The sequence below is a fragment of the Octopus sinensis genome, linkage group LG5 (assembly GCF_006345805.1).
Source record: "Octopus sinensis linkage group LG5, ASM634580v1, whole genome shotgun sequence".
Taxonomy (NCBI): domain Eukaryota; kingdom Metazoa; phylum Mollusca; class Cephalopoda; order Octopoda; family Octopodidae; genus Octopus; species Octopus sinensis.
The window spans coordinates 10,394,930-10,421,997 of record NC_043001.1 but is presented as its reverse complement, the minus strand read 5'-3'; the positions used below and the strand labels follow the sequence as shown (position 1 = coordinate 10,421,997).

The 27,068-nt window shown below is 35.5% G+C and overlaps 1 protein-coding gene across 10 annotated transcripts in view; it reads right to left on the bottom strand.

Annotated features, from left to right (window-relative positions):
• Positions 1-27,068, bottom strand: part of LOC115212345 (nephrin-like) — a 296,829-nt gene that overhangs the window by 154,748 nt on the left and 115,013 nt on the right. For all 10 annotated transcript variants that reach the window (XR_004999321.1, XM_036503159.1, XM_036503157.1 and 7 more), the window contains exon 2: positions 21,620-21,751. Coding sequence is in view for 9 of the 10 variants with exons in the window: in XM_036503157.1 (XP_036359050.1) it covers positions 21,620-21,751 (132 nt within the window). In the remaining variant the exon portion in view is untranslated. The remainder of the gene's footprint in view (positions 1-21,619; positions 21,752-27,068) is intronic.

Here is a 27,068-nt window from a genome sequence, read left to right as displayed (position 1 = left end):
CAACATAGTGTCTCACTGTTTCTTACAGTCTTTTGTAATTTCCTTCATGAAGTCAACATCCATGATAAGCCCTCCTCGCATCTTCCTCTTCCACAAATTCAGTTTTGATTGTTTGGTATTTCACTCAGTTTACACCCTTCTCATACATCATATATCATCAGCAATGAAGTTTCCTCTTTTATAAACCTGATATTTCTTATAAGCCAGTTTTTCCTCCGCTTTAACAAAGCTCACTTATTCATACAGCCAGCATTATCCACCCAGTGGAACCTGTTCATCTCCTTTCTAACCAATCTTCACTTTCAAAGTCCAGGTTTCACTTCTCCAGAACATCACACTTTGCCTTCTTACAGTACAACTCAATGCTGCAACTCTCATCTCATCAGGAGAAAAAAAATGCTAATACAAGAATCATTGCAACTGGCAATATTATAAAAAGGAAAACATCATGCATGTGTCAGTTAAACACACACACACGTGTGCATGCACATGCACACACACACACACAAACACAAGCGTGCACACACAAACAAACACACACACACAAACGATGGACTTCAGTACAGTTTTCATCAATCAAATTAATGTAAGAAGTTTCAGTTGGCCTGAGTTTAAGGTTGAAGACATTTGCTGAAGATGCCCCAGCCTGCGGTTGAACCCCAAACCAGAGAGTTACTGAGCTATATGGCTAACCAAACAATAAAACAAGAACATATTTCACATGTAGCTATATAATCGCATAAAAACCTAACATGCAATTATGTGTACATGTAAATATAAATCATTCTTTTAAACAAGTATTAAAGTTATTTAATGTAGAGAAGTACAATTTTATTGAAAATATTTCCCTCATCGATGCATATAACATGAATAGGAAACTCCAGCTGTGTCTATAACTAAGGGCCAATTCTCTGCCTGCTGTTTCCCTGGAAGAGTTTTAATGATTACCAGATACTTTGATGAGGGTAGAAAAAAATTCAACTTAAAATTCTTTTTGCTCCACTCACTACATAGATTGCTAGTTGTTGATTATTTATCCTGTTGGAGACTGACATCGCATTTGAGGCTCATCTGAAAAGCACCTCATGTGACACCCTTGTCATTTTCTTTCACTGTGATTTTATTCAACTGTGCCAGAATCAAATGAAATTCTTGTATTTGAACTTTATAGCTTCGAGTAAATGCATTTCTTTGAAAAGCATCAAATACCTGTGCAGTGAAGTTTGATTTTATTTAATTCATTTCTTTTAAAGAGTTTTCAATACAGACTTTATGCAGAAAAGTAGAGAAAGAAGAAATTCTTTCCACACCAAATCTAAAATATTCAACTATTTTACTCACGTTAGTGTGTTTATTATAAAAATTTTATTTAATGGAGTTTTAGTTCTGGAATTACCAAACAAACAGAATTCATGTGAGCTAAGAATTCAAAGAACAATAATGATAATAACATGAATACATAACTATCACAAAGTCAGTAATTGTTTCAATGGTTGAATTGGCCAGGCATCATACTTTTATTCTAAACAGTAAATTCAATTTTCTCACACAGATAGGCATCAAAGTCATTGTTGGTTAATTTGTGTGTTCTTGTAGAAAATTAGATCAAAGTATAAGTAAAGAGTGCGGAAACCCATATTACACTGAGCGTATGTGATCAAAACTGGCAGCTACATTTTAACAGGAAAGGACAGAGCTGAGATTTAATGAATTTACAATAGTGTAAACGTTAATCTCCGTAGAGTTTGGAAAATATATGGAGTATGTTTAGGGCAGTAAAGTGAAGTAATGAGAAATTTTCATTGATTATCTATCAAGTAAATATACTTAGAGGTTTTTGTTGACAAATAAAATAAACAAACAACTAGTCAAAGATCACACTATCTTAATGTGTTTTGTAAACCAAATAAACATTGCCTGGAACTATTCCTAAAACTTTACCAAAAATGTTGATGTTCAGTTAAGTTTTTCGAATTACATTTGCGTTGATGATAGATCTTTTTATAGCTATTTTATCCTGCTCTCGGCCACATTGCAAACAGCAGCACACACAGAATTTCAAACAGAATATGGAATAAGAGATGGCTTATACAAATTGTTAGAGGAAAAAAAAAAAAAACAACAACTGATGTAGAACAAAATTATCTATTATGTCAACAATTTTCAGCATCCTGATAGTATAGTCACCATCCACTTCCTGAGAACACAATGTACCTAATCGTTGTTGTTGTTGTTGTTTAGCTCCCAGGTCATCTCAGATGGAATAGATAGATCTATGAGCAAAAGTATTCCAGTCATGAACATTGCATTTTTTTGTCGATGTGCAGAAAACCCAGCAACACAGTATTTAATGCATTCTTAAATAGTGGGGTTTGGTTGTGATTTCTAGCAGGTCAGGCAAAATTACAGTGAGATTCCCTTGTTGGCTTAAACATTCAAAAATGTTCGTTAATCAGAATGTTCTGCGATCATTCGTTACTAGTAACATAACTGTCACTTATAAACCCGCGTGGGTTTATTTACATTTCTGAAGAAAAAAGATACCCTTCCCCCCACCCCTAACCCCACATATATAAAAAAAAATTAAAATTTTACGGAAAGTGACGATCTTCTTCTTCAAATGTAAACAAATAATGGCGGTGCCCCAGCATGGCCACAGCTCAAGAGCTGAAACTGGAAAAACAAACAAACAAAAAAATACACGTGAGGTAAATGGGACTAATATCGAAAGAATGCCGAATGCTCTAGACAGTACATCAGTTCAACTATTCTGATACTGTCTTAAGTCACATACACACACAGAACACAGGCTGGGAATTTATCCCAATAACTGCGACTTCACTATTGCAGCCCTAAGTATTGCTTTGCACTCATATACTCTTGCAAGTATACATACACCACACACACACACACAAACATTCTGATAATCAAAAATGTTTCGGCATCTACTATGTCATTTTCATTCCTGTGTCACAATCAGAAATCTGTATATGTTCAAGTTAAGTTGTAGGAGTTAAGTTTAGGAGATCTTGCAAAATTCATCGCAAGAACTTGCTGATATCCCCCAGCTCAATACTAAATACATACACAGTAAATTAAATGTGCTCACTTTTAAAGTATTAAAAAAATGGAAAATATGCCAAATTTAGTATTTACTTTGATGCCATCAGATTCAAATGAAAACAGTTTTAGCAAACAACAGAAATTTCAGTTTTTAAATTTTCAATTCTAAGTCCTGCATAGAAACCATACGAATGCTACTATTAATCACATGCCAAATAGCCTAACAGAGGAAGTAGAGAAAAATAAAGAAGCTAACAAAAAAAATATTAAACAGTTATTATCAACCATAAACTTAAAGCTTAAATTGATTATTGATGTCTTGTACTTCCATCAATTGAAGAAATAAAATACTTCTAGAAACATACAAATATTGTTACAATCACGTGCCTAAGGCTGTTTTGAAATGGCACATTTAATGCATATGGTGTAGCATACAATAAATAAATATGTTTTGTAATTTGACACCAAAATAGATGTTAAAAAGCATCTTTTTAGCTTAAAATTAAATGCATTAGATTGGGCAGCAATTGAAAAATTAAGTTAAATTTTTCATATATGAAATTGCTAAGTATTATGAATTATTCTGTTGCCACACTTGAGACATCTACATAATTCCATACGTGGTAATAATTCCTTGTCCTTGTTTTATGAAGAAATATCTTAACACATCTTTGATGGGTTTATTTAAAAATACTGACATTGGAGAACCCAGTATATAACATTAAAAATGCTCTTAATTTTGTAGCAATTACTCTTTCAAATCAACTGACTTGAGAAAATACAAACTATATTATTACAGGCAAATACGGCGAGCTGGCAGAAACATTAGCATGCCGGGCGAAATGCGTAGCCGTATATTTCGTCTGCCGTTACTTTCTGAGTTCGAATTCCGCTGAGGTCGACTTTGCCTTTCATCTTTTCGGGGTCGATAAATTAAGTACCAGTTATGCACTGGTGTCGATATAATCGACTTAATCCGTTTGTCTGTCCTTGTTTGTCCCCTTGTGGGTAGTAAAGAAATATATATTTTTACAGGCATGGTTGTGAACAAAACATTTGAGTGACGTTGCGCCAGTGCCACTGGACTGACTCCTGTGCAGGTGGCATGTAAAAAAACATCATTTCGAGCGAGGCCGTTGCCAGTACCGCCAGACTGGCCCTCATGCCGGTGGCACGTAAAATCACCCACTACACTCTCAGAGTGGTTGACGTTAGGAAGGGCAGCCAGCTGTAGAAACTCTGCCAGATCAGATTGGATCCTGGTTCGCCAGTCCTCAGTCAAATCGTCCAACCCATGCTAGCATGGAAAGCAGACGTTAAATGATGACGATGATGATGGTTGCGCAATCAATCAATCCACTTCATAACCACGAGTTCATTGCCTGCCATTTTGATATGCTTCTCTTGTACAAGCATAGGATCAACCAAAACCTCTTAAGAGTGAAATTTGATAGAAAGAAATTATGAGGAAGCCTACTGTACACACACGTGCGTGTATAAATCATTAAGGTGGCTACTCGCAGTTTACAACCAAAGGGCACATGTATAGACGTCACTAAAGTGACCAAGGGTTCTAGACAGCACCAGCATTGCTAGAAATAAGAGTCAAAACAACCCTTAGCCATGCGATATCACTTTCCTACTGACTGACAATGGAGATAAGCTCCCCATGGCAAGTGAGATGGGGTCATATGATCAGATGATTTCAAATTTGATTAACCTTCATCAATGACCCATTACACCATCACCAAGGGTTAAAAACTTAACTCACCTTTTCGGTCCATAGAGGACACCATATGAAACACTGATTCCAAAAATGGTGAAGTAAGGATTATAAAAACCTGTGTGTGTGTGTGGATGTGTGTGTGTGTGTGTGTGTGTGTGTATGTGTGCAAACTAATGAATTTTACATGTAATAATTATTTCTCTAAAAATCTTGATTTTAATGCATGCATAATACAATTTCAGAGATTAATTAAACATTATGCAATTCTCATGTTCATCAGGTAACATTTAAAACTGAAATAACGACTTGTTGAGTAATTTTTTGATTCTCAGACAAGTGGAGTTAGAATCACAGACACTGATTTATGAAACATACAAAGTGGGTGTGTCACGAAACCGACAATTAAGAATAGTATAGAACAGGAAAGGAAGGAATTGTAATTCCCAGTTATAGACCTTAAAGTAAAAGAAAGCCACAGAGGTGTATTTACAATCAATGAAAAACAAACAAAAGGCACCAAGAATCACATTAACATTTTTAGACATTATTAGAGCAGACATTCATAATGGCTCCTAAAAGCCATTTATCTCTTCATTTCATTTCCTCTTTATACGTACACGCATATACCTACGCACACACACAGATGATGAGCATGAGAATTACATAATTCATTGCATAACCCATAAAATTGTATTAGGATTGAGTGGAGGCGCAATGGCCCAGTGGTTAGGGCAGCGGACTCACGGTCATAGGATCGCAGTTTCGATTCCCAGACCGGGCGTTGTGAGTGTTTATTGAGCGAAAACACCTAAAGCTGCACGAGGCTCCGGCAGGGGATGGTGGTGATCCCTGCTGTACTCTTTCACCTCAACTTTCTCTCACTCTTACTTCTTGTTTCTGTTGTACCTGTATTTCAAAGGGCCGGCCTTGTCACTCTCTGTGTCACGCTGAATATCCCCGAGAACTACGTTAAGGGTACACGTGTCTGTGGAGTGCTCAGCCACTTACACGTTAATTTCACGAGCAGGCTGTTCCGTTGATTCGGATCAACCGGAACCCTCGTCGTCGTAACCAACAGAGTGATTCCATTAGGATTGAATTGAAATAAAGACTCTTAGTGAAACAAGTGTTGCAACATTTAAAATCATTTGTTTGTTGGTTCAGTGTTAATTCTTACTATACCAAAATGTTTTTGCAATTCGTTAAATAACAAGTAAACAACTGGAATTGGGGATTACCCAACAATGGCATCTTGACATCAGTATGGTATCTTGACATAAGGCGGCAAGCTGGCAGAAATGTTAGCACGCCGGGCGAAATGCTTAGCGGTATTTCGTCTGTGTTACGTTGTGAGTTTAAATTCCGCCGAGGTTGACTTTGCCTTTCATCCTTTCAGGGTCGATAAATTAAGTACCAGTTACGCATTGGGGTTGATGTAATCGACTTAATACCTATGTCTGTCCTTGTTTGTACCCTCTGTGTTTAGCCCCTTGTGGGTAATAAAGAAATAGGTATCTTAACATCAGTGAGGCCATCTGTGCTGATAATAAATTGCTTTCCTGGCGGCTAATTGGCATTTGTACCGGTGGCACCTAAAAAGCACCATTCAAGCGTGATCATTACCAGCGTCGCCTTACTGGCACTTGTGCCAGTGTGCAGGTGACACGTAAAAAAAAAACATGATTTTCCATGACCGTTGCCAGTACCACCTAACTGGCCCTCGTGCCGGTGGTACGTAAAAGCACCCACTACACTCTCTGAGTGGTTGGCGTTAGGAAGGGCATCCAGATGTAGAAACCCTGCCAAATCAAGATTGGAGCCTGGTGCAGCCATCTGGTTTGCCAGTCCTCAGTCAAATTGTCCAACCCATGCTAGCACGGAAAGCAAACGTTAAACGATGATGATGATGATGATGCTCAACACACCTCTGTCAAGCCAGTCAGTGACGTGCTACATGATGTATTTGGATTGTTTATGAGTTATATTCTTTTACTTGTTTCAGTCATTTGACTGCAGCCATGCTGGAGCGCCACCTTTAGTCAAACAAATCATCACCAGGGCTTATTCTTTGTAAGTCTAGTACTTATTCTACTAGTCTCTTTTGCCGAACTGCTAAGTTATGGGGATGTAAACACACCAGCATCGGATGTCAGGCATTGGTGGGAGGACAAATGCAGACACCATACATATATATATATATATATATAATAATAATAATAAATATTAGGGAATAAATCCAAATTTACAGGGAAAAAATCAGATTTAGGATTAAATCCAATTTTATAGTAAAATATTATAAAATATTATTAGAGACAAAACCACTATTTTGCAAAACAAACAAGGAAAGACTTAATCAATACATAAAATTTTAATAAATAGTCAAAAAAACCGCGCCACTACAATTGTTTCTTGTCTTGATCGACAATCTTCAGGTGGACTTCCAATCTAAAATATCAATATTTTAAAATATAAAAATAATAATTTTAAAATAATTAAAGTATGAATGAAAAAATATAAATATATAATCCATATATAACCTATATATAATCCATATATAATCAATATATAAACAATATATAAACTAAAATAAACCTATCAACAATTAAATATAAAATATAAAATATAAAATATAAAATATAAAACAAAACAAAAAATAATAATAATATAATAATAACTATATATACACCCATACACATATACCTAATTATATATAACCATATCTAACTACATACACTAAATCACACACCTATATATATATCCCCATACATACACATAAAAACGTCTAGGCAACTATAAATAAATAAAATAGCTAAATACTTCAACACAATACTTATTCATACTCCCACACACACACACATACAACCACATTCACGCTCTAGAAAACGGACATCACTTAAAATTATGAACGGAGAAATGGAATAAATGGAATTAAAAATTATATTCACTTGGTAAAACGAACACTACTTAAAAATTATGAATGAAACAATGCAATAAAACAACAGACATCGCAAATAGACACAAATTACTACGAATTCCTCAACAAACCTACCATGATAAACCAAAACTCATAAAAACATATAATGATAAAATCTCCCTTTACTAAACTCTATAACATACCTACATAGCAATCCCCCTAACCTAAACATTCACACACAAATACACACACGTAAACCACACACCCACGACATATACAAATACCCACACCACTTACACATACCTATACATACATATAAACCTCAACATATACTCCAAAAACCCACTCAACCCCACACAGACAAATAAACACAAAAATTATGAATGGATTCTTTTATAAAACTACCATGATAAGCTAAAACTCACAAAACATAAATGATAAAACCTCCCTTTACTAAACACTATAACATACTTATATAGCAATCCCTTTAACCTATACATTCACACACAAATACACACACGTAAACCACACACCCATAACAAATACAAACACCCACCCCACTCACACACACCCACAAGTACATATAAGCCTCAACATATACACCAAACAAAATTACTTTTAGCTTATGGTAGTTTTATAAAAGAATCCATTCATAATTTTTGTGTTTATTTGTCTGTGTGGGGTTGAGTGGGTTTTTGGAGTATATGTTGAGGTTTATATGTATGTATAGGTATGTGTAAGTGGTGTGGGTATTTGTATATGTCGTGGGTGTGTGGTTTACGTGTGTGTATTTGTGTGTGAATGTTTAGGTTAGGGGGATTGCTATATAGGTATGTTATAGAGTTTAGTAAAGGGAGATTTTATCATTATATGTTTTTATGAGTTTTGGTTTATCATGGTAGGTTTGTTAAGGAATTCGTAGTAATTTGTGTCTATTTGCGATGTCTGTTGTTTTATTGCATTGTTTCATTCATAATTTTTAAGTAGTGTTCGTTTTACCAAGTGAATATAATTTTTAATTCCATTATTCCATTTCTCCGTTCATAATTTTAAGTGATGTCCGTTTTCTAGAGCGTGAATGTGGGTTGTATGTGTGTGTGTGGGAGTATGAATAAGTATTGTGTTGAAGTATTTAGCTATTTTATTTATTTATAGTTGCCTAGACGTTTTTATGTGTATGTATGGGGATATATATATAGGTGTGTGATTTAGTGTATGTAGTTAGATATGGTTATATATAATTAGGTATATGTGTATGGGTGTATATATAGTTTATTATTATATTATTATTATTTTTTTGTTTTGTTTTATATTTTATATTTTATATTTTATATTTTATATTTTATATTTAATTGTTGATAGGTTTATTTTAGTTTATATATTGTTTATATATTGATTATATATGGATTATATATAGGTTATATATGGATTATATATTTATATTTTTTCATTCATACTTTAATTATTTTAAAATTATTATTTTTATATTTTAAAATATTGATATTTTAGATTGGAAGTCCACCTGAAGATTGTCGATCAAGACAAGAAACAATTGTAGTGGCGGTTTTTTTGACTATTTATTAAAATTTTATGTATTGATTAAGTCTTTCCTTGTTTGTTTTGCAAAATAGTGGTTTTGTCTCTAATAATATTTTATATATATATATATATATATATATATATGACAGGCTTCTTTCATTTTCCATCAACCAAATCCACTCACAAGGTTTTGGTTGGCCCAAAGTTATAGTAGAAGACACTTGCACAAGGTACCATGCAGTGGGACTGAACCTGGAACCATGTGGTTGGGAAGCAATCTTCTCACCACACAGCCACTCCTCTGCATATATATATATATATAAATGAAAGAATGGAGTCGAACGAAGATGTTAACAAAATTCCTTTACTCTCGTCATATGTTTCGAAGACAACATTTTTTCATTCCAAAGGCATGTAGGCAGTCATCGATATTTTTGTCTGTCTTGTTGTCGAGAGAGGCTCCCTTTCTTTCCTGATGAGAAGATTGCATAATGCATCCTTTATTCCTTTGGAATGAAAAAATGTTGTCTTCGAAACATATGTCGAGAGTAAAGGAATTTTGTTAACATCTTCGTTCGACTCCATTCTTTCATTTATTCATATACAACACACAAATTTCTGCACATGAACCCGGAGTTTCTACCCTTGACAGGTCGCTTCAACTGTGTTTCTGACATGAATTTGCTACCCAGGTTTCGGTTAAATGAATTTTCCATGCTGACGATAAACATAGGATAATTCATTCACCTACTTAAATATATATATATCATCATCATCATCATCATCATTTAACGTCCGCTTTCCATGCTAGCATATATGTGTATATATAAAAATCATTGTTTTAATGCCCACTTTTTCATCCTTACATGAAGTTAGATGGGATTTGTTGAGGTGGATTTTCTACAGCAGGGCACCCTTCCTGTCACCAGTCCTCACCTGGTTCCAAGTAAGGTAATATATCCACACGAAGAGAAAATATCAGCTGTAAAACCCATGTATATAATGAAGCATACAAGCTTGATACGGTGCCCTGACCTGTCCTGTAGAACAATAACTTTGAATAACAACTCAGATCACGACAGTTTGTGCAATCTCTGCTCTCAAGGAAAGTAGACATGATAGAGATGTGTGTGACTGAGTGTGTGTGTGTGTGCGACTATGTTTGTGTGTATTACAGAATGTGTTGAAATTTCTGCATATGCTAAACGTCAATTATTATGCTACACCATATTTTACAACATTTTAAATTGAAAGCTTACATAAATTCTTATACGAATTGTGGTTTTAATTAACTTCACATGCACAACAATGAATTAATAGTAATTTTCAATTTCTAAACTCTTCTATATATTTGTATTTTTTCTAATGCAATTTTATAATTCTGAAAACATCTTAACCAAGAAAACTGCTTCATATAGCATTTGGAATCTTCTCTATATAAGTTAACATCCATTCTATCCTTGCTCATAACTATACACTACACTGTTAAAACCCTGGCTATGGTTCTTATTTTTTCCAGTGAGTAATACAACATATTCCATCATCATCATCGTTTAACGTCCGTTATCCTTGCTAGCATGGGTTGGACAGTTCAACCGGGATCTGGGAAGCCAGAAGGCTGCACCAGGCTCCAGTCTGAGCTGGCAGTGTTTCTACAGATGGATGCCCTTCCTAACGCTAATCACTCCGTGAGTGTAGTGAGTACTTTTTACGTGCCAGGCAAGGCTGGCAACGGCCATGATCGCTTGGTGCTTTTTACATGCCACCGGCATGGAAGCTAGTCAAGGCAGCGCTGGCATCGGCCACGTTTGGATGGTGCTTTTTATGTGCCACCGGCACATGTAAAGTTATGTTATCAGCAGCCAGGCAAAAGAAGTAACCATAAAACAAAAATGGTATTGAATGGTATTAACAGACTCCAAATCCTTTAAATTATGCTACAAATGTTTCTTACTGCACACTTAATTTCTAGTTTCTAAAAGCACAATTTTTAAGGCATCTTTTAGTGTAAGCAACATTCCAGTAGCATCCAGCATGAATCAAGTTAAGATATAGGCATAGGAGTGGCTGTGTGGTAAGTGGCTTGCTTACCAACCACGTGGTTCCGGGTTCAGTCCCACTGCATGGCACCTTGGGCAAGTGTCTTCTACTATAGCCTTGGGCCGACCAAGGCCTTGTGAGTGGATTTGGTAGAAGGAAACTGAAAGAAGCCCATCGTACATATGTATGTGTGTGTGTGTGTGCATTTGTTCCCCCCCAACATCACTTGACAACCGATGCTAGTGTGTATATATCCCCGTAACTTATTGGTTTGGCAAAAGAGACCGATAGAATAAGTACTAGGCTTACAAAGAATAAGTCCTGGGGTCAGTTTGCTCAACTAAAGGCGGTGCTCCAGCATGGCCACAGTCAAATGACTGACACAAGTAAAAGAGTAAACGAGATATCATTTAAAGGAAACTAGAGGTGATTTCTGTAAGCGAAAAATCTGTTCCAAAAAATGTTGAAAATCGAATAAGTCTGTGAGGAAAGTAGATTGGTTATTCCAATACTTCAGACAGAACTCCTTTCTTAGAGAAGGGATGATAAATGTGTGAGAATAGAATGGAATTGTGTAGAAAAGTACAGTGGAATGATCAGGTAGAGAGAATGGTAGTAAATGGTACATTAGCTGAAAATGGAATGTATTATATTTGACTTGTATAAGCAGCACTCCTTTTCCGATATTACTTTTATATCAATATTTTTAGTTTTGTATCTGAATTCTGTGAATTGTCCTTTCCTATAGTTATTTGCCAAAACACAGATGAAAGGCACTAATATAATTATATGCATAACAGTACAGTGACAAAACTGACAAGAATGATTACCATTTCCACAACAAATTGTCCTTCTCAAGTATATATATACACCACAAGAATTATACTGTATGAAATAATTAGGTCCAGAACATTAGTTAAATCTATCTTGCCTTAAAAATATAGCCTAATTCTCATATTACTCAACAAATTACCGTTGTTAATCAATAACTCCCATAGAACAAGTATAGTAATTTATAGTGCACCTGAGCACTGTATACAATAAGTTCATTATTACCTTTTATAATCCAAAATTGAGTTTAAAATGGTCAGGGAGGAGCAGATAAAATAGCATCATTTATTGAAGAAACAAAAGAAATCTTAAGTCATGAATTCTTTTTTAAATTATCAAACTATAATTATATTCTTTAAAAATAATTGCTCTATTAATTCAGAACTGTACTCTAAGAAATTTTACTATATAATTTAAAAAAAGGAAAATTAGGGCAATTATTTTTTTAAATTAGTAGTTTTTAACACAAATGTTTTGCTATGCAGAACAGGCAAATGTGAAAAAACTCTTTCAAATGAAAAATAGTATAGGGATGTAAGTGAAATACAAAAATAAAAATATCTTATAAGTTTTAAAATTTCTCTAGGGTCGAGTAGAGAATATTTGAAGGAGTATTTTTATACTTGATGGAAGAATATGTGCAATTTTTTTCAAAATAAGTGCACTAAGTTGTATAATTTTCCAATAATATAACAGGCTCTGTGTCACCTCAAGCTACATACATCAATATTTTAACAGTTTCATTTATTTTTAAGTTTTAGATTGCTTTGGAATATAGTTTATTCCATTTATAAAAGATTCAGAAATAAGCACTAAGTTGTGGTGAACAATAAAGAACTCTTGGTATTGTTATTTGACTTTTGAAAATGTTAAAAGTACAAAAGGGAAAAAGCACAATTTTTAAGGCATCTTTTAGTAAGCTGATGCTGGTGCTGAATAACCACCAAGAACTCTGTAAAAGCAGACAAGGTTTATTATAGTTTATCACACATTTAGGTGGCTGTTTTTGTTACTGTTCAGCCCCAGGTTGGTCCTGATGGAGTAAACCTGTGATTAAAGCCATTTCAGTAATGACCCTCCTGTCTTTTTTCTATTGCACATGGAACTCAGAAAAACATTAACCAATAAGCTCTTTTCAAAAATAGTTGTGTACAACTTGAGATTTGGCTGCTATTTTTAGCAGGTTAAGTAACCGTATATAGGCTGTCTCATTGACTTAACGCTATTAGGCAAAATTTATAGATTTTATAATGCATAATATTCTGGTAATTTAGATTATACCAAAATATGTTATACACATTGTCAGACAGTTTTGACGGTGTGGCACACACACCAAAATGGTATTCAGAGCATATTGCATTTGTTTGCCATTGTGTAAGATGGAATGAAAGATCAGAGAGCACACAAAACTTCATTAAATAAGATTCATTAAAAATGGTTAGTAATCAAAGATAGAATGTTCACCCCATGTGATTACTGATTTCTTAATTTGACGCAATGTTGTTTTTTTAACCCCAGGTCAACTCTGATCAAGACGACTTGTGATCAAAAGTGTTCAAGCCATGACATATACATCTATTCCTTTTTTCCAGAGAGACAGAAATGATACAAGGGTAACGTAGCTGCTATTTCTGGCTCCCTCATTGGCTCATTGATTGGTATGTGTGTGTGTGTGTTTACCTAAACCAGGTAGAAAGACCAGTTTTTTTAAAATGGCATTGTAGTTAATATTGTTCAAAGTGATAAGTTGAATTATTTAAAGGATGTTTCAACAGGAAACTGCAAGAGCAAATGGAAACTAATTATATACATTAACCTTTGACCACAATTCTTGGTCCATTTTTTTAGATAAAAACCATGGCAATAATCTGTGTTAGTCTGCCTTAATGTTTTAAATAGTCAGATGGGGAAGAAGAGGATTAATTAGAGAAAACCAAATTGGTATTATTTATGACAAAGGTGGCGAGCTGGCAGACACGTTAGCACGCCAGGCGAAATGCTTAGCGGTATTTCGTCTGCTGTTACGTTCTGAGTTCAAATTCCACCAAGGTTGACTTTGCCTTTCATCCTTTCGGGGTCGATAAATTAAGTACCAGTTATGCACTGGGGTCGATGTAATCGATTTAATCTGTGTTTCTGTCCTTGTTTGTCCCCTCTGTGTTTAGCCCCTTGTGGGTAGTTAAAAAATAGGTATTATTTATGACAGCTTATGAGAGTGTGTGTGTGTGCATGCATGTTTGTGTTCGTTAGGAAGAGCATCCAGCCATAGAAACCAAACCAAAAATAGAATTTATGTGCAACACATGGTCATCTGACCTCAAGTAAGTGTCCACGTTAAACATGACTGGTACAACTCATGCCAGCATAAAAAGTGTATGTAAAATGCTGATGAAAGTTAGGTGTATAGATGGACACACAGACAGACAGACATAGATGGATAAATGGATATAAATGCCAGAATGGCACTTCTCAACCACAAGGCTTTGGTACAGTTTCACAGCACAGGACCATTCTATAATCCTGGTCCAACCAAAAACTTGTGAGTGGATTCGATAGACAGAAGCTGAAAGAAGTCAATTATATGAGTTTGTGTGTATGCTTGTTTATATTTATTATCTAAGAAAGTTGCTTTGCTGTGACCGATGGTTTTATTGTCATCATTTCAGCCAACAAATCACCCACTTGCTTCATGCCTTCAAAGACATGTGAAGTAAGAGCTTCCTTACTCAGGAAATGGGTGAAGAACAGCAACATGAAGGGCATCTAGATGTCAAAAGAAAACGATCCCAAAATACATTTGTCTAACCTAGGCTAGTGTAGAAAAAGGGACCTACACGTGCACATGTCTACATGTTTATAGCTGACTGTTTGAAATTGATGATGACCGTCTAAACTGTACTCGTTGAAGACATTTCAGTCGTGACCCTCCCATCTCTTTCTATTTTTTTTTATTTCATCTAGTTTCAGCTCACGAGCTGTGGCCATGCTGGGGCAAGGAAATTAGGACCACATCATTCAATGTGCTTTTTCACAGAGGGTGGTGTGCAACTTAAGATTTAGCTGCTGTTTTTAGCAGGTTGAGTAACTCTATAGAAGCTGTCTCATTGGCTTTACACTATTAGGCAAAATTTATAAATTATATAATTCATAATATTCTGGTAATTTTGTTTATACCAAAATATGTTATACACGTTGTCAGACAGTTTTGACGGTGTGGCACACACACCAAAATGGTATTCAGAACATATTGTGTCTGTAACAGAGGATGCAGCCCACATGACTAAACAGAGAATCATGACTGCTACACTGACCACAAACCATCAAAAGTGAGGAAACTGAAGATGTGCTACCTCTTCTTAGCTGCAAGAGGATGCCAGAAATCCTGCATCTGTTGGCAAACTAAATTAAAGCAGATCACCACAGTTTATTTTTACTTTCAGCATCTACTCCCTTAGTTTTTTTCTTTCAACAAGACAGCAGGGAGATGGTAGGTGTCAGAGCACATCTATCAGGGTCATCAAGTGCACTGCCTCACTTAGATCTTATTACTTTATTGCCCACAAGGGGCTAAACATAGAGGGAACAAACAAGGACAGACAAAGGGATTAAGTCGATTACATCAACCCCAGTGTGTAACTGGTACTTATTTAATCGACCCCGAAGGATGAAAGGCTAAGTCAACCTCAGCGGAGTCTGAACTCAGAACGTAGTGGCAGATGAAATACCGCTAAGTATTTTGCCCAGCATGCTAACGTTTCTGCCAGCTTCTGCCTCATTTAGATCTACTACTGCTCTAAGTTCCTATGTCAAATTAGCTTGTGGCCCCACAGAGCATCTGCAAGAAGGCTCAGAGAAGTTTTGATGAGGAAGAAACTGCATGTAGGTAGGGGAGTCTCACACACCCTGTTTGCTTACTACTTCGCCGCATGGATTAGCGAGCAGCAGCATACTGTGAGCAAGAGGGCTGCACACGCTACTGCAGTAGATGTGTCACATCATATATGCATACACAGACGCATATGAGAGAGAAGGAGAGGGAGAGAGAGGGAAGAGAGGGAGGAGGAAGTGTTTGCCACAAATATCACCATCTTTCCTTTTTTTTGTTTTCACATGAATATATATAATATAATATAATGGATTGAGTTGAAAGGTATTAAGCCTGCGTTGCACGTTAGTGGCAAAAGATGTTGGGGATGTTGAACTCTACAGAGAACATTCCAGAGAATGAACAAGTGTATATTAATTACAGAATATTTTAGCAAATAAGAAAATAACTGATTTATAAATAAATATAATCATAGACTGATTATATTAATTGTCCAGTTTCATTAATATAAATGTAACTGAACTTTTCTATGTGAGTATTAACTAAATATGTACTCTGAAATTAAATTTTAAAAAGTCATAACAATATAATGAAATTAACGTGAAGTATAATGTAGATATTAAATCTAATTAACAGTATGAAATGCCCTTCTAAGGAAAGAGAGAAAAGAAAAAAAAAATCCCAGGAAACAAGTTCAAAAACCTGGTACAAATAAATATATAAAGCAAAAATTAAAACCTGTATAAAAACCTATGTATTCAAATTAAAAATTCTCCTATTTCAACCTAACAAACATGGTAAAAAACCAAGAGAAAGGAAGAAATTCTTAGCCCAAAGAATGCAAGGTTGAAACCATGAAAAAAATAAACTATTGATCGTTATTTCAGGAGGCAATGATAACTATGGAATAATATAAATGTACAGAGGTTTGTAAGTGCATATACAGAAATTGGAGATAACTTAAGAAATGAAAGCTAATCAGGAGCCGCTTTTGGGTTTTGAGATAAATATGAAAAAGCTAATAGAAATGTTTCTAAGATTTAATGACATTTTAAGGATCAGCCAGGCGGAAGGGCAGCACTCATGACATTTACAGGTTATGAGAAAGGCATGGGTGGAGGAAAGAGAAGATCCCTACTTCACCCCCAGCTTATCATGTGATAAGCTTCCATGCACCTAATTTCATTCACATGGCGTAAGTTGGCATTTGACTATGTCAGATTTATTGTGTTTTGGGATTGAACCTAGAACCATGAGGTTATGAAGAGATCTCCTAAACCGCACAAATAAATCGTTATTGCATGGAAGTTTCATTCAACGAAGCTAACACATGGCATTGTGGTTAAGAGCGCAGGCTACTAACCCCAAGATTCCGAGTTCAATTCCAGGCAGTGACTTGAATAATAATAATAATTTAATTCTTTCTTTCTTTATTTATTTATTTATTATTGATAATAATGATAATAATAATAATAATAATAATAATATCGTAAAACATCTTAGTAATGAGAACATAGGTTCGAAATTTCCCCAAGACACCTGATGAAGCATGGAGGGTATATCAGCCGAAACGTTGTGTTTACAACAAACAAGATTAGGACAAATATCTGTCAAATGTAAATAATGTTCATAATTCCTCATTTCTTAAATATAGAACTGTAAAACTAACACTGTTGCTCTTTTGAAGGCTATTAGCAACAATAATTAGTAATAGAGACTCAAAGTTACTTATATAATAACATAGACATGAAATTACATGAGGGCTGATCAAAAAGTATCCAGACTGCTGCTATGGTAACGAATCTAAAGTATGCAGAGTGAAGCCCTTGGCACAGATTCATCTTGAACTCTGACACACATGCATACTAACTTGTTATGTTCTTGCTCACTTCGTGTTGTTTATAGCAGTGTTTGGAAGTGAAGTGTGTGCACGTGCATGTGTGTGTACATGCATGTGTGTGTACGTGCATGTGTGTGTACGTGCATGTGTGTGTACGTGCATGTGTGTGTACATGCATGTGTGTGTGTGTGTGTGCACATATCAGTGCATATATGGAAAACATCGAATCCTACTTGAAAGGAACGAGATTTCAAGACACTGCAGAAATCCAAGAGAATGTGACAAGGCAGCTGCTCCCTATCTCAAAAAAGGGAGTTCCAAGAATGCTTCCATCAATGGAAATGATGCTGGATAAAGATAAAGCGTGTGCCTTCAGAAGAGGACTACTTCAAAGGAGATTAAAGTTCGAACTGATACGTGTTGTGGTTTTCTTTTCATAGCACCATTCCTGATATTTTTGGATCGGATCTCATATGGTAATAAATAACAAACTGCATTTGCTAAAATTCACGTAAAAACGAAAAATACAGTGACATAGATACCAACTTAAAGACATTCAAGATTTAATATAATCATTATGTAAGAAATTGAAGATTAACATCTGCAGATGTTTACTCGTGAATTTATAGAAACAATTTATTAACAGAATTAATTAGCATATAAATTTAATTCATTATATTTAGTAAATAACAACTAAATTTGTTAGCATGCCCAGACAAGACAAGGGTGAAAATATAGAAGTTAAACACTGCAGATGTTCACTAATGAATCTATTATTTGATACTATTAAAGGTAGTATATTAACAATAGTTGATTGGTAATTTAAATTCACATCATCAGCACGAAACAATAAATCGAATGAGTGCCAACAGGACTGATGTTATGAGCAAAAAAAAAAAAAATATTCAGTGAATTAAAAATTACCTTTGCAGTAAGGAGAGAGAAACAGAAGCTCAATGACTCATGCTAACCAAATCTGAACATGGAGGCTGCATGTTCAACATGTTATTCCTGATGAATATGATGCATGATCAAAGATGTTCCATAAAGATTTTTGCAGTCTTAAGTTTCATCTTTCAACAGTGAAATTTCAGATATTGCAAGGATCAACTTTGCCTTAGATCCATGAGGGATCAACAAAATATAAACCTGTGGATCTTTTTCCTTGTAAATACTGACTATAAATTTCCACAAATGTTTGAGACACACTGACATCTCTCCATAGATGCAATTGCCACCCTCTGTCAAAGTGGGTAGAAAGCCAAAAAAAGAAAAAAAAAGCAACAAAAGAAACTAATATCTACAGATTTTTACAACACCCTATTTTTTTTTCTTTTACTTGTTTCAGTCATTTGACTGCGGCCATGCTGGAGCACCGCCTTTAATCGAGTAACTCGACCCCGGGACTTATTCTTTTGTAAGCCTAGTCTCTTTTGCTGAACCGCTAAGTGACGGGGACATAAACACACCAGCATCGGTTGTCAAGCAATGCTAGGGGGACAAACACACACACACACACACATATATATACATATATTCGACGGGCTTCTTTTCAGTTTCCTTCTACCAAATCCACTCACAAGGCTTTGGTATAGTAAATAATGTATGAACATTATTTACATTTGTTGTTAACAGATTTCGGCTGATATACCCTCCAGCCTTCATCAGGTGTTTTAGGGAAATTTCGAACCTGGGTTCTCATTCCTAAGGTATTTTTTCGATGTTGTTGTTATTATTATTATTATTATTATTATTATTATTATTATTCAGGTCACTGCCTGGAATCAAACTCAGAATCTTGGGGTTAGTAGCCTGCGCTCTTAACCACCATGCCATAAGCCCACGGGCATATGGCATAGTGGTAAATAATAATAATAATAATAACAACAACAACAACATCGAAAAAATACCTTAGGAATGAGAACCCAGGTTTGAAATTTCCCCAAGACACCTGATGAAGGCTGGAGGGTATATCAGCCGAAACATGTTAACAACAAACAAGATGAGGACAAATATCTGTCAAATGTAAATAATGTACATAATTCCTCATGTTTTAAATATAGAACTGTACCCTATGTATGACCCCCAAAACAGGTAAAGCAATGTCATTCTAGTGAGCTCCGAAAATTATGAATGGTTACTTTCAACTCATACTAATTTAGTTAAAACACAACTGATCAGTCATAGTTGGGAACAACTGGCTGTGTGTGTGTGTGTGTATGTGTGTGTGTGTGTGTGTGTGTGTGTGTGTGTGTGAGTGTGTGTGTGTGTGTGTGTGTGTGTATGTGTGAGTGTGTGTGTGTGTGTGTGTGTGAGTGTGGTGTGTGTGTGTGTGTGTGTGTGTGAGTGTGTGTGAGTGTGTGTGTGTGAGTGTGTGTGTGAGTGTGTGTGTGTGTGTGTGTGTGTGTGTGTGTGAGTGTGTGTGTGTGTGTGTGTGTGAGTGTGTGTGTGTGTGTGTGTGTGAGTGTGAGAGAACACTATTTACACTGAAAGACCTTACATACTAAATCAAAGCTATTGTTAATTAAAATCACCAACAGCAGGTAGAGAAGAACACAAAGGCCATAGTTAGCCATTAATTCGTAATTTTAATTAGACTTGTTTCCCATTTCAAACATTAAACTGTGGACACTTCAATATCTTAGGCTTCGAATAACTTTCCATTTTCGTGCTATATATCCCAAGAATTGTGTTTTGGAGGTGCAGTCATCATCATCATCATCATCATCGTTTAACGTCCGTTTTCCGCGCTAGCACGGGTTGGACGGTTCGACCGGGGTCTGGGGAGCCAGGGGCTGCCCCAGGATCCAGTCTGGTCTGGCAGTGTTTCTACAGCTGGATGCCCTTCCTAACGCCAACCACTCCGCGAGTGTAGTGGGTGCTTTTTACGTGCCACCTGCACAGGTGCCAGAGGGGTCAATAACAAAAACAGTTTGTAGTAGTTAATTTGAGAAGGAGAGATGGGCCACACGATAGCTCTGCTAGTAATGTTGTCAGCTAGCAAATGACAGACATGGAGTTCATATCCAATAGGTGGGTACGTTGCTGATTTCTGTCTCAAAATGCTCGTAATGTCCAATATCATATGTAATAAAATGTTAATGATTAATTCATAAAGTTGAAATGTTCGTCATCAGAACAACTGTCCTACAGAATAAAAAGAAATTATTCCACCAGAAAAAGTTATCTGAGATAGAAAATATTTCTTATATTTAAAGAAATACAAAAGAAAGCTTTATTGGAAAGTATGAATCCAAAGAAAGTAAAAAAAAAAAAAAAAAAAACAAAAGAAAGAAAACTGAAATTCCTTTGTTGAAAATTGCATCAATTTTATGTATAATGTATGTATTATCTATCAACTGTTAGAAAATATGATGTTATTATTCACACACATTATTATCTATTCATTATAGCACAAGTCATCTTGGGGGCAATAACTAGTTATTACTAGTGGCACAAGATTTTGTGGTACCTAGTTAGATAATTTTTTCAATGCCAGAAACTGTTTAGTATCCCCATAGGTAAAGACTAAATTAAAGCTATAGATACTGAGGTGGAAAAAGACTTACAAGTTCAGTTGTTTCACATACAAATAGCGAACAGAAAAATGCAATTAGAGAGACAGACAAACGAATAAGAAGAAAAAAAACCACCAATTACATAGCAAAAAAGAAAAAAAAAATATACATTTATAGCTAAAGTAACTTGAGGTGCATTTGTAAAAGAACATAAAACTGCCCTAACATTAATACCTAAAATAGCCGAAACAGAGAAGTTTCTTATTTTAGCTAACACACGTCAACAACAATGTTATTTGGCAAAAGAAAGAAAATTACTTACCTAAAGCGAAACCATTTTTGCTCCATTGCATCCTTCCACTTTGATTCATGACTTCACATTTTAATATCACAGTTTGGTCTTTAATAGCAGATACATTTTGAGGTTTTGTTCTAAACATTTGTCTTCCTTGTGCTGAAATAAAAACAAGAGATATACGTGAAAATCGGAATTTCATGGATATCATCGATTTGGCTATATTAAAATAGTGTATGTTTAAAACTGACATTAAGTAAAAGACAAGGTATATATCGGAATGAAATATTTAAAAAATATATAAAATATAATGTTTGTCATATTACATGAATTTAAAATTCTCATTAAAAAAATTATAAAACACATATTGCTATAAACCCCCAAATGTGATGGCCATCAAATGAATTTTATAATAGATTTTAGAAAATTTTTATACAGGATGTGTATGCTTGCATTTCTAGAGTTGTGTGGCTAATTAGAACAGGTGCTGTTTAGCAAAACTGCAACAGAACTGCTAAGATGCTTACCACATGTCAAAAACTGAACATACCAAATTATATTTATCAGGTTTGGATCAACACTACATAGTTCTACCTCATTTGATTGATAACACAAGCTGAAATGTAAAATTTACAACTAATTTTATCCTTTTAAATGGTTTTGGAAATATGTACGCAAATAGTGATATTAATTTGAGCTGGCAGAAACGTTAGCATGCTGGGCGAAGTGTGTAGCCGTATTTCATCTGCTGTTACATTCTGAGTTCAAATTCCGCCGAGGTCGACTTTGCCTTTCATCCTTTCAGGGTCGATAAATTAAGTACCAGTTACACACTGGAGTCGATGTAATCGACTTAATCCATTTGTCTGTCCTTGTTTGTCCACTCTATGTTTAGCCCCTTGTGGGCAGTAAAGAAATAGATTGATTCAGAAATTGTGTATGGATGTTTATTTGCTCAAGAAAGATAGGAGAGAAAGGGATTTTTGTAGATGCTTCTAGGAATGACAATGGTATGATGGTAACTATATTATTGCTGTCTTTTGGTCATGTAGAAAGTTACCACAAATTTTAACTAAGTAGATGTGTGTGGGGGTGAATGTGTGTGCATGCGCACATGTATATAGTCTGTTAAAGCAAAGGGTACTATTTTGCAAATCTTTTAATCATCACGTTGAGAAGTTAGGGGTACAAATGAGAACAGCTATTTCATATTTTCTTGACAAAAGTAGCGTTTGCCAGACCAACAAAATTACTGCCACTAAATTGCTCAGGGATGTGATATATGTGTGTATGTGCATGCACATGTGTATATGTGTGTGTGTGTGTATAGAGAAAGAGGAGGAGAGAGTGTGTGTGTGTTTGGTGAAGATAGGAGTAAGGAGCACAATGTAGTTAATAGTACCTTATTGATTTCAAGTGGTGAGAGTGGCATTGGACCTGACATGCATGGTGGTATGGTAGTGAACCTGGATCAGTGGAGATGGGGTACTTTTGAAGGAGATCCTACATTATTTTGCAATGAGAAGCAGGTCAGTAACATAAAATCTTTTTAAAGTATGAAATCCTAAACTTCTTTGTGATGGCATCAAGGGATAAAGAAAAACAAAAGTCTAATAGACACTTGACAATAAATTTGAGTTTGCAGAGAATTGAAGGCAAATATTATCAGAATCTATAATGCTTTTATTTCAAGACTCCAAGGCAACAATAAATCTTTAGTAGTTCCCATTAGGAATAACAATGTTTTATCATATTTGAAGACCTCATCTATATCCTAGTATTATCTTTAAAACTGAAAATCAAAACAGATTTTGTTGCTATAATAGAAATTCTTCTATTATAATCAACTATTAAACAAATATTGTACTACAATGTCAGTTAATTATATTAAAGCCTACTTTCCTCTCTAATTCAGTTGTATAGTGCAGTAAATTACAGTGATAATTTTCAATGACATAATAACATATAAAAAGAAAAACAGCTTTAAAATGTTCGTATGTAAAGGTTGTGTACTTGAATTGCTTATTATATTACGTTAACACTTCAAAATCTTTGAAAATCTAGTTCCAATAAGTTACTTATCAAATGGTATCTATATAAACTTTAAAATTATTAAAAATAAGCAAATATTAACAGCAGAATATATTGGAAATGTATCTTAAGAATAATTATTTTTTTAAATTAAAAATCTTTAATCACAAAATAGGAATTTTGCCTGTATTTGAGGACACACAGAACAATGGGGTTGACAGAAACGTTAGCACGCCGGGCGAAATGTGTAGCCGTATTTCGTCTGCCGTTAAGTGTTCTGAGTTCAAATTCCGCTGAGGTCGACTTTGCCTTTCATCCTTTCGGGGTCGATAAATTAAGTACCAGTTACGCACTGGGGTCGATGTGATCGATTTAATCCGTTTGTCTGTCCTTGTTTGTCCCCTCTATGTTTAGACCCTTGTCGGTAGTAAAGAAATAGGTATTTCGTCTGCCGTTACGTTCCAAGTTCAAATTCCACCGAGGTCGATAAATTAAGTACCAGTTACGCACTGGGGTCGATGTGATCGATTTAATCCCTTTGTCTGTCCTTGTTTGTCCCCTCTGTGTTTAGCCCCTTGTGGGTAGTAAAGAAATATATATAATTACTCACTTCAATTTGTATATTTTTAAAACCTAAACATGTAAGTGGTGCTACTTAGAACCTCAACATACCAGACTTCTTGGGTCATAAACAGAGAATGCACAGTTTCAAAGCCTTTTCTCAAATAAGTTTATTGCACAATGAACTCCCACTGTTTGTAATATACCTCCACTTGCTAGATCAACCAGCTACTGACCTTAACTCACCCAACTTTCCATCATCACTTTGTAGCCAATCCCAGGGCCTCAACTTCTCAACCATAGCTTTGACATCTTTTCTTATTGTCTGCATTTGTGACAAGCCTTAGTCTCATCATCATCATCATCATCATCGTTTTCCATGCTAGCATGGGTTGGATGGTTCGACCGGGGTCTGGGAAGCCAGGAGGCTGCACCAGGCTCCACTCTGAAATGGCAGTGTTTCTACAGCTGGATGCCCTTCCTAACGCCAACCACTCCGTGAGTGTAGTGGGTGATGTACTCTCTTTTCTCTTTTACTTGTTTCAGTCATTTGACTGCGGCCATGCTGGAGCACCGCCTTTTAGTTGAGCAAATCGACCCCGGGACTTTTTCTTTGTAAGCCCAGTACTTATTCTATCGGTCTCTTTTGCCGAACCGCTAAGTGACGGGGACGTAAACATACTAGCATCGGTTGTCAAGCAATGCTAGGGGGACAAACACACACACATATATATACATATATATACATATATACGACAGGCTTCTTTCAGTTTCCGTCTACCAAATCCACTCACAAGGGATTGGTCGGCCCGGGGCTATAGCAGAAGACACTTGCCCAAGATGCCATGCAGTGGGACTGAACCCGGAACCATGTGGTTGGTTAGCGAGCTACTTACCACACAGCCACTCCTGCTTCTATCAAAAAAAAAAAAAACTCTTCAGATGACATTTGAGTAACATGTCCTGTTCAGTGTAGCATTTACCTCACAATGAAGTCTTCTTCATTTGGCAATCCTACTTGCTTTAATGTCCCACTGTTAGGAGCCATGCCTCTATGAGCTTATGTGTGGGTGTTTCATTATGAAAGTGTGAAGTTCTTGTTTCTCCACCTGACTCCAACACACTGCCCAAGCTTCTACTCTATAAAAAAGAGTAAAAAGACTGTCCTGTCCTAAGGCACAGGAGTGGCTGCGTGGTAAGTAGCTTGCTTACCAACCACATGGTTCCGGGTTTCAGTCCCACTGCGTGGCACCTTGGGCAAGTGTCTTCTGCTATAGCCTCGGGCCGACCAATGCCTTGTGAGTGGATTTGGTAGACGGAAACTGAAAGAAGCCTGTCACATATATGTATATAAATATATAAGTGTGTGTGTATATGTTCGTGTGTCTGTGTTTGTCCCCCTAGCATTGCTTGACAACCGATGCTGGTGTGTTTACGTCCCCGTCACTTAGCGGTTCGGCAAAAGAGACCGATAGAATAAGTACTGGGCCTACAAAAGAATAAGTCCTGGGGTCGAGTTGCTCGATTAAAGGTGGTGCTCCAGCATGGCCGTAGTCAAATGACTGAAACAAGTAAAAGAGTATAGCTTTTGCCTCTGAGTTAGATAGGAAGCATGATGATTGTTTCTTAGCTGTATACACTGTTGTCCAAATGCCATGCTTACATTTTACCATCACCTTTTATATCTAGGTGACAAAATGTCTATTTCGTTTCTTTGTATATGGTAAACCATCTATTTTGGAATAAAAAAACAAGAATCACTTTGATTCTTGCCAAAGAACTATTGAATTTACAAGAGACAGGTTATGAGTTGATTAAATAGCACTTTACACACAGAAAATGATGGGTGCAGTCGAAAGTCATAAAAATTTTGTTGAAAGATAAACACAAAAACTGAATTTCTATTTCAGCCAAGCTCTTTATCATCACAGAAAGAAAGCAGCGTTGGTGGCGTGTATATATGTATATATATATATATATATAATGATATTAATAATTGGAATTGAGATTTATGTAACAACAGTATCCGGATAGGCACAGGAGTGGCTGTGCGGTAAGTAGCTTGCTTACCAACCACATGGTCCCGGGTTCAGTACCACTGCGTGGCACCTTGGGCAAGTGTCTTCTACTATAATCTCAGGCCAACCAAAGCCTTGTGAATGGATTTGGTAGACGGAAACTGGAAGAAGCCTGTCGTATATGTGTGTGTATATAATATATATATGTATATATATATATATATATATATATATATATATATATATGTATATATATATATATATATATATATATGTATATATATATATATATATATATATATATATATGTATATATATATATATGTATATATATATATATATATATATATATATATATATATGTATATATATATATGTATATATGTATATATATATATATATATATATATATATATATATATAGTATGTATGTATGTATGTATATGTGTGTGCGCGTATATGTTTGTGTGTCTGTTTGTCCCTTCCCCCCAGCATCGCTTGACAACCGATGCTGGTGTGTTTACGTGCCAGTAACTTAGCAGTTCAGTAAAAGACCGATAGAATAAGTACTAGGCTTACAAAGAATAAGTCCTGGGGTCGATTTGGTTGACTAAAAAGGTGGTGCTCCAGCATGGCCGCAGTCAAATGACTGAAACAAGTAAAAGAGTAAAAGAGTTGGTAGAGATGATGCTGATGATGATGAATTATTATACTCAGACACTGTTCACAATACTTGATTACCCATAAAAAAAGGTCATTCCCCTCACTAATGTTTACAACAATTTTGATTTTATAAATAAAATCCTTATACTAATAAACTATAACCCAAATGATGATTGCAAAATAAGCATTTAACACATGTATTT